The sequence below is a fragment of the Xyrauchen texanus genome, chromosome 2 (genome assembly GCF_025860055.1).
Source record: "Xyrauchen texanus isolate HMW12.3.18 chromosome 2, RBS_HiC_50CHRs, whole genome shotgun sequence".
Taxonomy (NCBI): Eukaryota; Metazoa; Chordata; class Actinopteri; order Cypriniformes; family Catostomidae; genus Xyrauchen; species Xyrauchen texanus.
Window position 1 is genome coordinate 32,923,736 of NC_068277.1, and position 13,208 is coordinate 32,936,943.

Genomic DNA, 13,208 nt, shown 5'->3' on the forward strand with positions numbered 1-13,208 from the left:
TCGGGTAGCCAATTAACTGGTGCCTCTCTCATTGTCTAACATTTAAATGGCATAGTTTTGCAGATAAGCTGGTTTCTCTTCAGTGCATTGCGAGAGTTTTTTTCTTAACCCTACCTCTCCAGGCCTAGATCTGCTTCTTCAGGATTGTTTGTAATATCAATTTGTGAAGTTGTGCAGTATGTTGTACATACTCAATGCAGCATGTCTTGTGTTTTTCATATAACTCGTATGTATATTTCCTAGCAGTGGTAAGTCTCCCATACTTGTGCTGCAGAAGCAGCAAAGTTAGCAGGTCTAGTCCGCAAAGACCAATAGCCTATCCATATGTCCCACATTAACATGTTAAATCTTTCAGAGAATTATTAAGCTTAACTTAAACTTAATTGGACTAGTTTGACCTTAACAAACTCAGAAATAACAGTGATTATTTCTATGTGTATACCAAAGTCAAACAATCTTGCTTTATTAAGTTTAGCTGAGCAACCTACCAATTAGTTGGGTTGACATAAAAAGCAGTGAAAGTGATCAACAGTATAACTTACAAAAAGTGAGTCAACTTTAAAACTGAGGATACTTCTTTTAAAAATTTTTTGAAGGAACATCATTAAAAGCACTAAAGCAAAACCAATCTATTAATTCTAAATGACAGTTAGTTACATGTCCTCATGTGTAACCATGCTTTGACCAAACACACATAAATAAATTTAAGCGCAAGGGATTATGGGCATTGCCTCCAGACAAATTGCTTTTCCAGTGGGCATCCTTAATAGCAGATACAACAATATGAAATTCATAGTGCTTAGCCTTACAGGATTCCCACATATTTTGAGCCATTGATTTTTTTAGGGCCTTTCCATGACTTTAACAGGTGTTCATGACTGGAGAAGATCCTTAAGTGTCCTGCTTTAATAGACTTACAGCAGAAAACTTGAAGTCCCAGAAGTTTACAAAGTTTCCACAGAAAATCCAATAAAAGGACAATCTCATGCAGTTATAGTGAAATATCTTGTCAACTATTAAGGTCAGTAGCGCAAACAAACATCCTGATGAAACATATTACTTAATATTTAATATTTACACATCACAAACACATTAGATTAAATAAAAAATATACCGTGTCAAATCAAGCCAAACTAGCTGTGATGGCATATATAAGCAATGATAAGCAAGGGGAATTATTCTGCCACAAATGGCTACCTCATTGATCAAACTGAGCATGCTCAAAAAGCCTGTAAGTTCTTCCTTCCAGGCCAATCTTTACATTGACCATACTTAATGGAAGAAAAGTTAACCTTATCAGTTTATTTTAAGTAATATTAGATTTTCTATTCAATCAACTTTTAAAATTTAGTTTGTCTGACAAAATGGAAGTTGGAAGGTGTCTTCAGCATAGCCAATTCTTAATAAGATGCTATGCTATTATGGTGCTGACATATTAAGTGTCCAAAATAGGGTTATTTTGAACCCTACAGAACATCATGTGTGCTACCTGATTTAATGAGTGGGCATCTTAAAGTGCTAGTTCACACAAAAATGAAAATATTGTCATTCTCTTTCTTCTGAGAAACACAAAAGGAGATGTTATGCTGAGTATTTGCCTCAGTCAACATGCAATGTTATTGCAATGAAAGTGAATAATTGTTGATCCTAACAACTCCTTTTGTATTATGTGGAAAAAAGAAAGTCATGGATTTGGTACAGCATGAGGGTGACTAAATGATGGCAGAATTTTTATTTGAGGTGAACTATCCCTTTAATACACTTGAATCTAATTGCTCATAATCTGTTTAAATTATACAATGATGAATATAATTGGAATGTCTCTTCTCCTTCTTTATCATGCAGGCTAAGGGCTTTGAGCTCAGTTATCTGGAGAAGGTAACCGAGGTGAAGGACACGGTACACAGACAGTCTCTGCTTCATCATACCTGCAACTTTGTGGCAGAGAAGTACCCAGACACGACAGACCTCTACTCTGAGATCCCTGCCCTCACACGGTCTGCTAAAGTAGGTGTCTCAGGCTCAGACATGCTTTTTGTATGTATTTTCGATGTTTGTTTTCAATCTTACCCTTTTAGCAAAACCATTTTCAGCACAATTTGTCCATCTTTAACTGAGGGATTTTCATTGTTATTCCTTGTTGCTAAGGCCTGTGTAATAGCTCTTCCATGTTGTAAATTAAATTCCATGTTACACATCCTTTAAAGGTTGTCATGTTAATTGAGGAATTAACCTCCATGCTGCGTCTTTCGTGTTTCTTTGTATCTGCTTCTCTCTTTGAAGGTGCTCTGCAAAGAACCCTTAATGTTTATTGTCTTCATCTTTCTCTCCTATACTAACCACAGGTGGAGTTTGAGCAGTTGTCTGAAAACCTGGTTCAGTTGGAGAGAAAATGCAAAACATCCTGGGACAACCTTAAAATAGTGGCCAAACACGAGACTAAAGCTCTGCTGAAGAACAAGATGACAGAATTCCTGAAAGACTGTACTGAAAGGATCATCATACTGAAAGTAGTTCACAGACGCATTATTAACAGGTAACACACACACACACACACACACACACACACACACACACACACGACACAAAACTCTTTGAACCATGTGGTTCATTTTAAACCTCCAAAAATGTCATATAAAATCATCAATTGTAGAGCATGGCACTAAATGTATACCATGAATGCACTGCAAGCCGCTATGGATAAAAGTGTTTGCCAAATGCATAAATCTACAGGTAAATCAGAAGTTTCCAAAAGCACTCTACTGCTCACCATGAGTTGATGAGAATGAATGACTATATGTAGTCTTTTGTTTCCATATACTCCAGTTTATCCTAAATAAATGTTCTGCTTCCTCTGCTCCATTTTGCAGGTTTCATTCCTTCCTGCTGTACCTGGGTCAACCCTCATACTCTGCGCGAGACACGAAAGTAACCCAGTTCTGTAAGATCATAAGTGAATTTTCTCTGGAGTACCGCACTACCCGAGAGAGAGTGCTCACACAGAAACGCAAACGGGCCGCCCACCGGGAGCGCACAAAGACCCGGGGCAAGCTGATCACAGAGGTGTGAGATAGAAAAGTCTAGATCAAACTTTATTTAGAGTATATTTATGACTTTTTAACATCATAAAATTCGATCAAAGCTGTTTTTTCTAAGATCAATTTTCCCATGCCATGTGTTAATAAGCATGCTAACATAATAATTGTATCATATCCTCCTATCCTCTAAGATAGTTCACCCAAAAAGTGTAGTTCTCTAATTTACTCACCCTCATGCCCTCTCAAACACATAAGACTTTCTTCTGTGGAACATAAACGAAAATATTTTGATGGAGATATAGGAGGCATAAAGGTATCCAAACGACTCAAGGGGTTTAACCCATGACTTCTTTTTCACAATAAATCTTGACACGTACCGTCTTCTAGGCACGATCATAAATTAAAGCTCGATTACACTTCCTCATGCAGTATATACGGTTCAGAAGACATTGATTATATCACTTGAGTTGTATGGATTACCTTATGCTGCCTTACTGTTCTTTTTTGAGCTTGGAATTTTTGGAAACCCATTGACTTGCATTATATGGATATATTCACATCATATATACAAGATATTTTCGTTTGTGTTCTGCAGAAGTAAGTGAGTCATACAAGCTTGATACAGCATAAGTGTGAATACTGTAAATAAAGAGAATGTTTTTACTTTTGGGTGAACTGTTCCTTGAACATGCTTAATTACCTTTTAGAGGAACAACTTCAGGGATATAACCATTTTTTGTCCCTGTCCACCAACTAACTGCATAATCTTTAACTGTCAGTTGAATAGACCAAGACTCAGTGTTATTAATAACTACTCATACTCTTTTTGAATCAATTGTCACAGACAGAAAAGTTTTCTGGAGCAGTGCCACTAGACAGCCCAATCCCGGTTTCCCCAACAGTAGAACCAGAGTCAGCCCAAGAGGAGCATGAAAATATGAAAAACTTGCTCATCGCCACTGAGGACCCTTGCAAGCTGCGCAGAAGCCGTGCTGTTCGAAGTAAGAAACTATTACAGGTTTCATTTTTGACCAGGGATGCTCAGATGCTCTTCCTGGTGTTGTTACCTCCAAGTGGACTTTAGTTTCAAGCCTGCTCTTACAAACCTGCTTTTAGGGGAACCAAAACACCTTTATTAGTGGATTCATATTAGTTTGAACAGAACAAAGGGAGGTAGCTCCAGAAGCAGAAGTGAGCACAAACACAAGTATAGTGGGGTTACCCAACACAGATGTTGCTCAATGTCCTAACAACCCAGTTTTTAATTTAAAATCATTATGCCTCATAAAGGAATAATTCACCAAAAAAATATATTCTGTCTCACCCTCTTGTCTTTCCAAACCATATGATCTTCTGTCTTATGCAGAACAAAAGGAGATGTTTTAAGCAGTCAATTTTTTCATACAGTGGAAACCTGAAAGTCATTTAAGTCATATTTCAGTTAAAATCTCGATGTCTGTTGCATGTTCATGAGCACTATGAAGGAAGCTTGTGCCTTGCTTATGAACAGATTCCTTTAATGCACTCATGAATGTGCAGCATACTTCAGGATTTTTACTGAAAACTGACTTAATTTTCTTGAGAACATTTGGAATATGATGCACAAGTGGCATGAGAAACTTTTTTTTGTCCTTTATTTTTAAAAGTTTTATAATGAGGCACTACTATTGTATTGGAAAGACAGACTTTGATATGCATTAAAACATCTCCTTTTGTGTTGTGCTTAAGTCATACGGGTTTGGAATGACATGAAGGTGAGACACCATTTTCATTTTGGGGAGCGCTATTCCTTTAAATGCTATCAACGTTGCTTTACAGTGTCCTTATTAGAGATTTTAATCTTTGTAGAGATTTTTACCTCTGGTGCTGACACTGCTCCAACATCACCTACCCTTCAGGGGAATGATGAAGGTAGAGAAATTGCAGCATGGATGTGTACTTTCTTTTGAAATAAATTGTAATATTAATGAGAGCATTAAGGTTGGGTCATTTGGTCTCACAGAAGGGCCTTATGACTCTGACAGTGCTCCTACTTCCCCAGAAGAGAGCCAATCAACACAGGAAGCCAATGATGAAGGTAGAGCTACCGTGCAAGTTGCATGGAGTGGGTTTGCTGAACTAACAGATTTTTTGAGTAAAATACATAATTGCATCCTTTTTCAGTGTGGAGAGAATATGATTCTATTGAAGTGGTAGGTTTTTGTTGATTAACTGTCAGATCAATCATTACAACATGGAAAAACCATCAGCCTGCGGAAAAGTGAAGCCGGTCTCAGTCATTTAACTGATCTTGGATTGTTTCTATTAGAATCAAGAATATTGCTCTTGAAATTTTGAAGCAGGTTTCGGCAGGGCTAGTACGCTGATTTCTACAGCCAAAGAAGACAGTGCCAGCTCACAGGATGATGCTACAGATGAGATCATGGATCGTCTGGTTAAGTCTGTCACCCAGAATCCTACAGAGAGGGCATCAAGCCCAAAAACACGGAAACGCTCACGGCTTAACAGAAAGTCATGTAAGTTCATTTTGACAGTCAACCCAAATAAGATATATATATTTTTTTTACAAAATTTTTTTGACCACTGAACTTTATAAGTATTTCTGATAATTGTTGTAGCCGTAAACCTAGGGGATAGGATTAAGAATTTAGTTCACTGTTTGCACACAACAATGTCTGTGTCCAAAACACAATGTAATCGCGCTTCAGCCATTCTTTTCTTTTCAAAAGTGCCTAAATTTCCCTGTTGGACCAAAATCTTAGCACCTCTATCTGTACTTCTGCTGTTTGTGCTAGACCCACCAGACATCTCATTAATCGAACACCAAAAAAGAGCCTTGTAGGGCACATTCTTGCAAGTGTACTTTTAAAAAAGGAAACTGAATGCTCACAAACCTCCTAGCCTGAATAAATATTCTGTGCATCTGAGACTGTGAGGTTTATATATAAAGTGCTTAAGCTTTTATATTCCTTAATTTACAATATCATTGTAGGGGATTTTAAACATGATTTTCTATGTATTAGTGTGAATTGGAGGTAACGTTTTGACATTGTATGCATTGTTTTTCTGTGTGGAAAGGGCATACCAAAATATATTTTAGTACTAACACTGAGTTGCATGTTTTGTAAACATTTGGTGTTAATAGTATGCTGTGTATATTGCAGTGCGGAGGACTTTGAAGAGTGGACTGAGTGTGGATGTGGTGCAAGCCCTTGGCCTTGGCAGTTCTAACGGGAAAGTCTGAAAACACTTGCCAGACGGGATTGAGGCCTTAAAAGAATGTTCCATGTTCAATACAAGTTAAGCTCAATCGACAGCATTTGTGGCATAATAATTTTGACTCGTCCCTCATTTTCTTTAAAAAAAAAAAGAAGCAGCAAAAATCGAGGTTACATTAAGGCACTTACAATGAAAGTGAATGGGGCCAATCCATAAACATTAAAATATTCACTGTTTCAAAAGTATGGCCTCAAGACATAAATATTTGTAAGCATGATATTAGTGTGATAAATTCGCTTACTAACCTTTTCTGAGTAAAGTTATAGCCAATTCTACAACTTCGTTACCATGACGATGTAATGTCAACAAACCCTAAAACGACTGTAAAAATGTCAATTTAAACAACTTACAGCTCAAATAATACATGGGTTTTAGAAGAGGAATTCATGTTTCATCAAGTTTAAATTTTCTGCCTTTAAACCCTCCAAAATTTGCCCCATTCACTTCCATTGTAAGTGCCTCACTGTAACTTTCATATTTGCTTTTTTAAAGAAAAGGATGGATGAGTTGAAATAATTTTTGTGGTAATCAACATGATGCCACAAATGCTGTCAATTATGATTAACTTGTTTTAAACCCGGAACATTTCTTTAAAGAGGCCTGCGGTAATGACAGGAAGAACTGTGATGACAAAGGGATCTTCGCTGAAGACAGTTTCTGAAATGTCTGCAACTAAACTTTTTCTCTACCAATCTGAACAATCCAATGGATGAATTGTCCAGTTGTTTGTCTTTTGGTTTTATCAGAAATACAAATAGCTGCATTACTATATAGAAACATGAACTGTGTGCATGGTATCCATTAAACATATCATGTTTTGATTGGTGCCAACTTTAAATTGCATAGTATTAAATAAAAGTTTACTGATGTAGCAGAAATGCGTATATGATACAGTGATGTAAGATGTTAATTATTTTGACCAGATGCAAGTATATTATTTTGTATTGAGATTGATTGGTGCATAATATATCAGCCAAATATGTTTTAGGGTTTTGAAGGGAGTGAGCCAATAGAGGGCACTTTTTAAGTAAAAACAAGCATTTTTAGAGATGGAACTTTTTATACATTTGGAGACCACTTTGCCATTTCTGCTGCAATGGCTCAACTCAAGGTTAGGATCTTGGAAGCCGGAAACTGGTCCTAGATCAGTGCAATAGGGTAACTCTAACACACTGGTTCTTGGCACATCAATAAAAGCCTAACCCCAGATTAAACTGCACTGCCAGTAGTGATTGACTATTGAACACTCCGTAGTCTTGGACAAGGTTTAATATGTGTCTGAAAAGCTGACCTATGTTCTCCTGGGAAGCATTCAAGCTTATATCATGACTCCCAAGGAGATCTTGATTAGAAAGGACATAGAATGTATATATTTTTTCTTTTATCACAGCATCCTCATGATATGCTTATGGATGTTACATACAATACTGGACAGTGCTGCATTCTGCTGTATCGTGATTTTGACCTGATATTTCTTATTGTGGCAGGGAGATAATGCTTTCAAGCAGGTTTTTATTTTAAGTCACTAAAGGCATATTCCGGGTTCAATACAAGTTCAGTTCCCAGCAATTGTGGCATAATACTGATTACTACAAAAATAGTTTCAGCTTGTCCCTCCTTTTCTTTAAGAAAAGCAAAAATCTGGGTTACAGTGAGGTACTTACAATGGAAGTGAATGAGCCCCCCCATAAACATTCAAAAATTCACTATTCCAAATGTTTAGCCACAAGTCATAAACAATATGTGTATTAACATGATTTTAGTGTGAAAACATCACTTACAAAATGTTTCTAGTTAAAGTCAATATTACAATCCTTGCTATGATGATGTAACACCGCAATCTCTAAAATGAATGTACAAATGGTGATTTAAATAACTTTACAACTCAAATAATATATGACTTTTAACAGAAGCATTAATGTAAGTGCTTTTAAAAAATTATAAGTTTAACTTTTCAGTCTTTAAGCCCTCCAAAAATGGCCTCCATTCACTTCCATTTTAAGTGCCTCACTGTAATTTAGATTTTTTTGTTGTTGTTGTTGTAATCAACATTATGCCACAAATGCAGTCAATTCAGCTTTTGGCTAGTTCAAGTTTCACAAAACCTTTTATTTTAGTTCTAGCACTGTGACATTTGTGCATAAGCCATTCTCCTTCCTGCTCAAGAGAAGTGTTGTGGTAAAGGAAGAACTTTTCTATTGAGCATTGAACTTTTTTTTTTTTGTTGTTGTTGTTTTACATTTGTTAAGGAATTTTTTTGGTGTTGCTTTTTGCACAGGGAGTTCTGCGGAAGGACCAGAGTTCCATATCACTCTGTCACTCCAATGTTTTATGTATAACCTTATAACCTGTTTGCATGTGTTCTTCACTCTGAATTTATCACTTTTAGTGTGTTTCAGTGATGTGCCATTCATCACCACTCTTGGCACCTGAACAACCATAACTTCCAATTTCAAAGGAAACTGTCTGCTAGTACTTTATGATAAATGTTAGAAAAGTTGATGGAAATTACTTTGATTAAAAATTCTGTTTCAAGTTGACATGTGGTTCTTGATTCCAAGAGAGGAAGGGGAAATGCAGGCACATCCAACACTTCTGCAACAGGTGCTGGATCAGGGCAAAAAGCATTGAAATAAAACTGAAGTGGATCCGCACACTGTTTAATTATTCCCTTTTATTCATTTAAAAATCACAGCAACGTTTGATCAGAATTATTGTGTCAGGCACACATCAATTTAAGTACTTTTGTTACAAATAAACACATCATTATGTTCACCTGTTAATAATCAGTGTTAATTATCTAACATCACTCAATCTCACTTAATGAGAACAATCAATTCAAACGTCAGCAAAACGTACACCAGTCTCTCACAATTACAAACAATTCACAAACATCAATGAATCACTTGATTGTAAATGTCACAATTTAAGTAAATCTTTTAAAACAGCAAATATCAGACAAAGGTCAAAGCCAAACAAATACAAACACCAATACAAAGGTAACCAGTGTCCCAAAAAGTCAATAAATAACAAGAACGGATAGAAATCAAAATCCAAGTCAAGATCCTTAGGATACAAAGTGCTAAGTGTATAAATATAATAGGCCTCTCTTTTTAATAAAATGTTATTAACATCACTGCCTCTTCTATGTGATTTGTTCACATGTTCAATACCAATGGATCTTTGAGTTGAAAGATTGTGTTTTTTTCAATTTAAAATGAACTGCCACAGGATTCTTGTGATCATTTGTACGTATGTCCACATGTTCCACAATCCTTGTTTTTAAGAGCATGTTTAGTTTTTCTAATGCAGGCTCATCCACAAGGACATTTAATCATGTAAACAAACTTCTTTGTACAAGTGCCAAGGCCAGATCTTTGTTCAAAATTAAATTCAATGTTTTCTTACACTACTATTTTCATTAATTATTTGCTTCTGGTCCATCTTACAATAAAGGACAGATGTCCAACTGGGGGTGCGTGTGTTAATTTAATTAAAATGAGTTTGCATTGACAGTAATGTTATACTTTGATCGATATATGTATCGGTTTGAGTGATATATTTATAGCTACAAATATTTTTGGACTGCTTGAAGGAATATTCTTGCTTTAATACAAGTTAAGCTCAGTCGACAGCATTTGTAGCATTGTTGATTAATGACCCCTCTCGCCTTATTGGGAACCCTCAGGATACTCAGAAACTGAGTATTTTAACGTTTTCGGATTGGCCCCATTCACTTCCATTGTAAGTGCCTCACTGTAAACCTGATGTGCTTTTTTTCCCCTTCAGAAAAAGAGGAACAATTCGAAATCTTTTTTTAAAAATAATTTTTGTTGTAGCCTAATTATTATTATGCCACAAATGCTGTCGATTAAGATTGAGCTTAATTTGTTTTGGACCTAGAATATACCTGTAAGTGACTAAATCGGCGTTTGGATTGGTTATCCTTTCATGGAAAATACTAGTGTTTACAATCAACTTATTTGCCCTTTATGGACTTTTCTTTTCTTAGAACATGAGAATGGGCCTATAAAGATGCTTTCAACGCGAGCAGAGCTCACCGGTGGCTGAGACGCTGTTGTGATGAGGATGGTGAGCGATGACGCTTTAAAAAGAGCCTCTCGGTCCCCGCGTGCACGGCTTAATCACGTGTTCACATACGTAGCTGCACCTTTGCGAGTTACCGGCTATTGGAGTGTGTTGACGTTGTAACCCGGTGTCAGGGCGTCCCGTGAAGAGCTTGCTGGCGTAATAAAATAAATGAAGATGAGAGACCGTTGAACAAACCGAGAAGATGCGCTGCGTGAGTTTGTTTCTGATGATAACGGTGGCTAGTGATGCAGCGACTGACCTTTACGTGACAAGAGCATCTCTCCCACCAGAGCTGGTTGTCAGCGCCGCACCTGCGGTTACAACTCCCGCCGGCTCCCGTTATACTCCAGACAGTTACGGGCGTCCCGGGATTGCGCTCGCCCGGTCTGCGGAGGAGCCAGCCAGCACGAGCACAGAGGACGGAGAGTCCTCTCACATCCACGGAGGGGGTTACAAGATAGTGCAGTGGGAATGGAGCTACGTGCAGACACCTTACATTATAGCCATCTGGCTTTTGGTTGGCAGTGTGGCGAAAATACGTAAGTTCAGTAATAAGTTATGACGTTCAAGCCTTCTCGTGATATGTTACCGTTTAAATTAAAACTGCATATCTTACAATGGCTGTTGGATTTAAATTACAGGCAAAGTACTGAAAGTTGAGTGTGTTGCAGACGTGAATATGTGTGTTTTTATTACAGTGGACCAGCAGTACAACAGTGCGTAAAACGCGCAAGCCACCTGCGTTTCCATTCCAGTCAGTAACTGACGGACGCTGGTGGTTGCCAAGGCAATAACGCTCATATATTAACTCAGGGACATGTGCTACACTGTGACATGTGCTACACGGATCATAAAAAGGGCTTTTAGCAGCCCAGGAGATAAGCGAACGAAGAGAGTCGTGTATGGTTAGGAGATTGACTGTAACCGCGTCCTCTGATTGGATATGACTCATCATCTTTTCAGCATCAGTCTCACACTTATGGAGGACAAAACCTGCCAAAAGAATACAAAATACTACTATCTAAATAAATAAATATATATATATATATATATATATATATATATATATATATATATATATATATACGCAGTGCATATGTGCGAGGAGACATGCAAATAAATAAACACCCATTAAAGGTGCACTCGATTATTTTTATTTTTTTATTTTTAAAGACAAAAGTTAATGAGTGCACCTTTGATGCAAAAATAATAAAATAAAAATAAAAGGTTAAGGAAATGCAAAAATGTAAAAGAAATGCAAAATTGAGAATTGATTTTTAATGTCATTTAATGTCAATAAATCATTCATTTATTTCTGTATATCATTCCATATTTATTTTTCTTCATGCAACATTCTAATGAGAGGATGTCAATTAAACATCAGACACTATGACACTATTGGCAGATCACTGTAAAAGTGATTCACTTGACTATGACATTATAATGACATTACTAATTTTCACAATGAATGAATTAATAAAAGTTTAGCAATGGATCTCGCTTTGATTATTTGACAACTATTATCTGCCACACCAACCAACTCTGCAAACTCTGAAACTGCAAACTCCTGCCAAACTGTTGCGCTTGAGTATCTACCTGGAAGTCACTCAGTAGTTTGACTGATACCTAAACAGCTGTTGACATCCTCTCATTGGCATGTTGCATGAAGGAAAATAAATGAAGGATTAAAGAAATATAGAAATGTACAATTAAAAATACATTTTCAATTTTGCATTACCCCAACCATTTATTTATGTTTTATATTGAATTACAGTATTTTAGCAGAGAAAGGTGCATTTATCCATTTGTTTATTTATGTATTTATTTAATTATTCGTATAGCTCCTGAACATTTGATTATTTATATATTTGTCATGCATGAATATGTAGATTTATTTATGTGTTTGTTATTTTTGCAGGTTTCATCCTCCTTATACAATGTTTATTTGTGCTGTAATCAATGGCAAGGTGAGAGTTCAGAGTGATTATGTGTACATTAAACCAACAGATCCAGGGAACAAGAGATACTGAGTCAGATGGGCTGTTCATGCCACATGTAAAGGTCATGATGAGGTTGTGGAATGGCAGATTCAGCTCACAGAATACTTCTTGAATATTGGTCTGCCTGGTAAATTTAGCATTTGTGAACAAAATATATTAGAGAAATTTGTGTTTTGTGGCATAGTTTACTCATGAAAACATTCACAAAATGCACTGCGCATGTATTTGCATGTGTGGGTGTCTCTCAGGCATTCCTCCAGTTTTAATAAGACATGCAGATCATCTAGTGCTCAATCATCTGTTTCTCTGGGATTAATTTGGCATGATAACACCATCAAAATTCACTCTGAATATTTGCCTTGCTTTTGGAGAAAGTTGCTCTTTCTGAAGCACCTGCACAATGTTCAGCTGATTTGCAGTGCTGAGTGCACACAGCCTGAACAGATGTTGAGAGAGAAATGCAAAATGTCATCCACATCAGTGACAAAAACACAAAAAAGTATTGTATTACAGGTAATCAACATAGCTGCCTTAAACTATCCATAAACTATTTCATGGTTATAGCACTGATATAACATTGTAACAGTTTAACTGAGATGAGCATGGTGTTGTTAGATGAATTGTGGTTGTTTGTCATTGTGGCACATCCGCTTTATTAAAGGAATATTCCGGGTTCAATACAAGTTAAGCACAGTTGACAGCATTTGTAGCATAATGTTGATCACCACAAAAAATTATTTTGACTCATCCCTCGTTTTTTTTTAAAAAAGCAAAAATTTAGTTTACAGGGAGGCACTTA

At 36.6% G+C, this 13,208-nt stretch overlaps 2 protein-coding genes across 9 annotated transcripts in view; both read left to right on the forward strand.

Annotated features, from left to right (window-relative positions):
- The window catches only part of LOC127663410 (FH1/FH2 domain-containing protein 1-like), an 82,552-nt gene extending 72,773 nt beyond the window's left edge, over positions 1 to 9,779 (forward strand). For 5 of the 8 annotated variants that reach the window (XM_052154997.1, XM_052155015.1, XM_052155022.1 and 2 more), the window contains 8 exons: positions 1,846 to 2,007; positions 2,346 to 2,536; positions 2,871 to 3,063; positions 3,883 to 4,039; positions 4,887 to 4,949; positions 5,041 to 5,115; positions 5,378 to 5,554; positions 6,203 to 9,779. In XM_052154997.1, coding sequence (XP_052010957.1) covers positions 1,846 to 2,007; positions 2,346 to 2,536; positions 2,871 to 3,063; positions 3,883 to 4,039; positions 4,887 to 4,949; positions 5,041 to 5,115; positions 5,378 to 5,554; positions 6,203 to 6,282 — 1,098 coding nt within the window. In that variant the 3' untranslated portion in view covers positions 6,283 to 9,779. The remainder of the gene's footprint in view (positions 1 to 1,845; positions 2,008 to 2,345; positions 2,537 to 2,870; positions 3,064 to 3,882; positions 4,040 to 4,886; positions 4,950 to 5,040; positions 5,116 to 5,377; positions 5,555 to 6,202) is intronic. The other 3 variants (XM_052155004.1, XM_052155047.1, XM_052155056.1) reach the window with 3 other exon arrangements.
- Positions 9,780 to 10,383: 604 nt separating this feature from the next.
- Positions 10,384 to 13,208, forward strand: part of LOC127663453 (sodium/hydrogen exchanger 5-like) — a 35,948-nt gene continuing 33,123 nt past the window's right edge. The window contains exon 1 of the mRNA XM_052155063.1: positions 10,384 to 10,948. Within this exon, the coding sequence (XP_052011023.1) occupies positions 10,612 to 10,948 (337 nt within the window). The 5' untranslated portion in view covers positions 10,384 to 10,611. The remainder of the gene's footprint in view (positions 10,949 to 13,208) is intronic.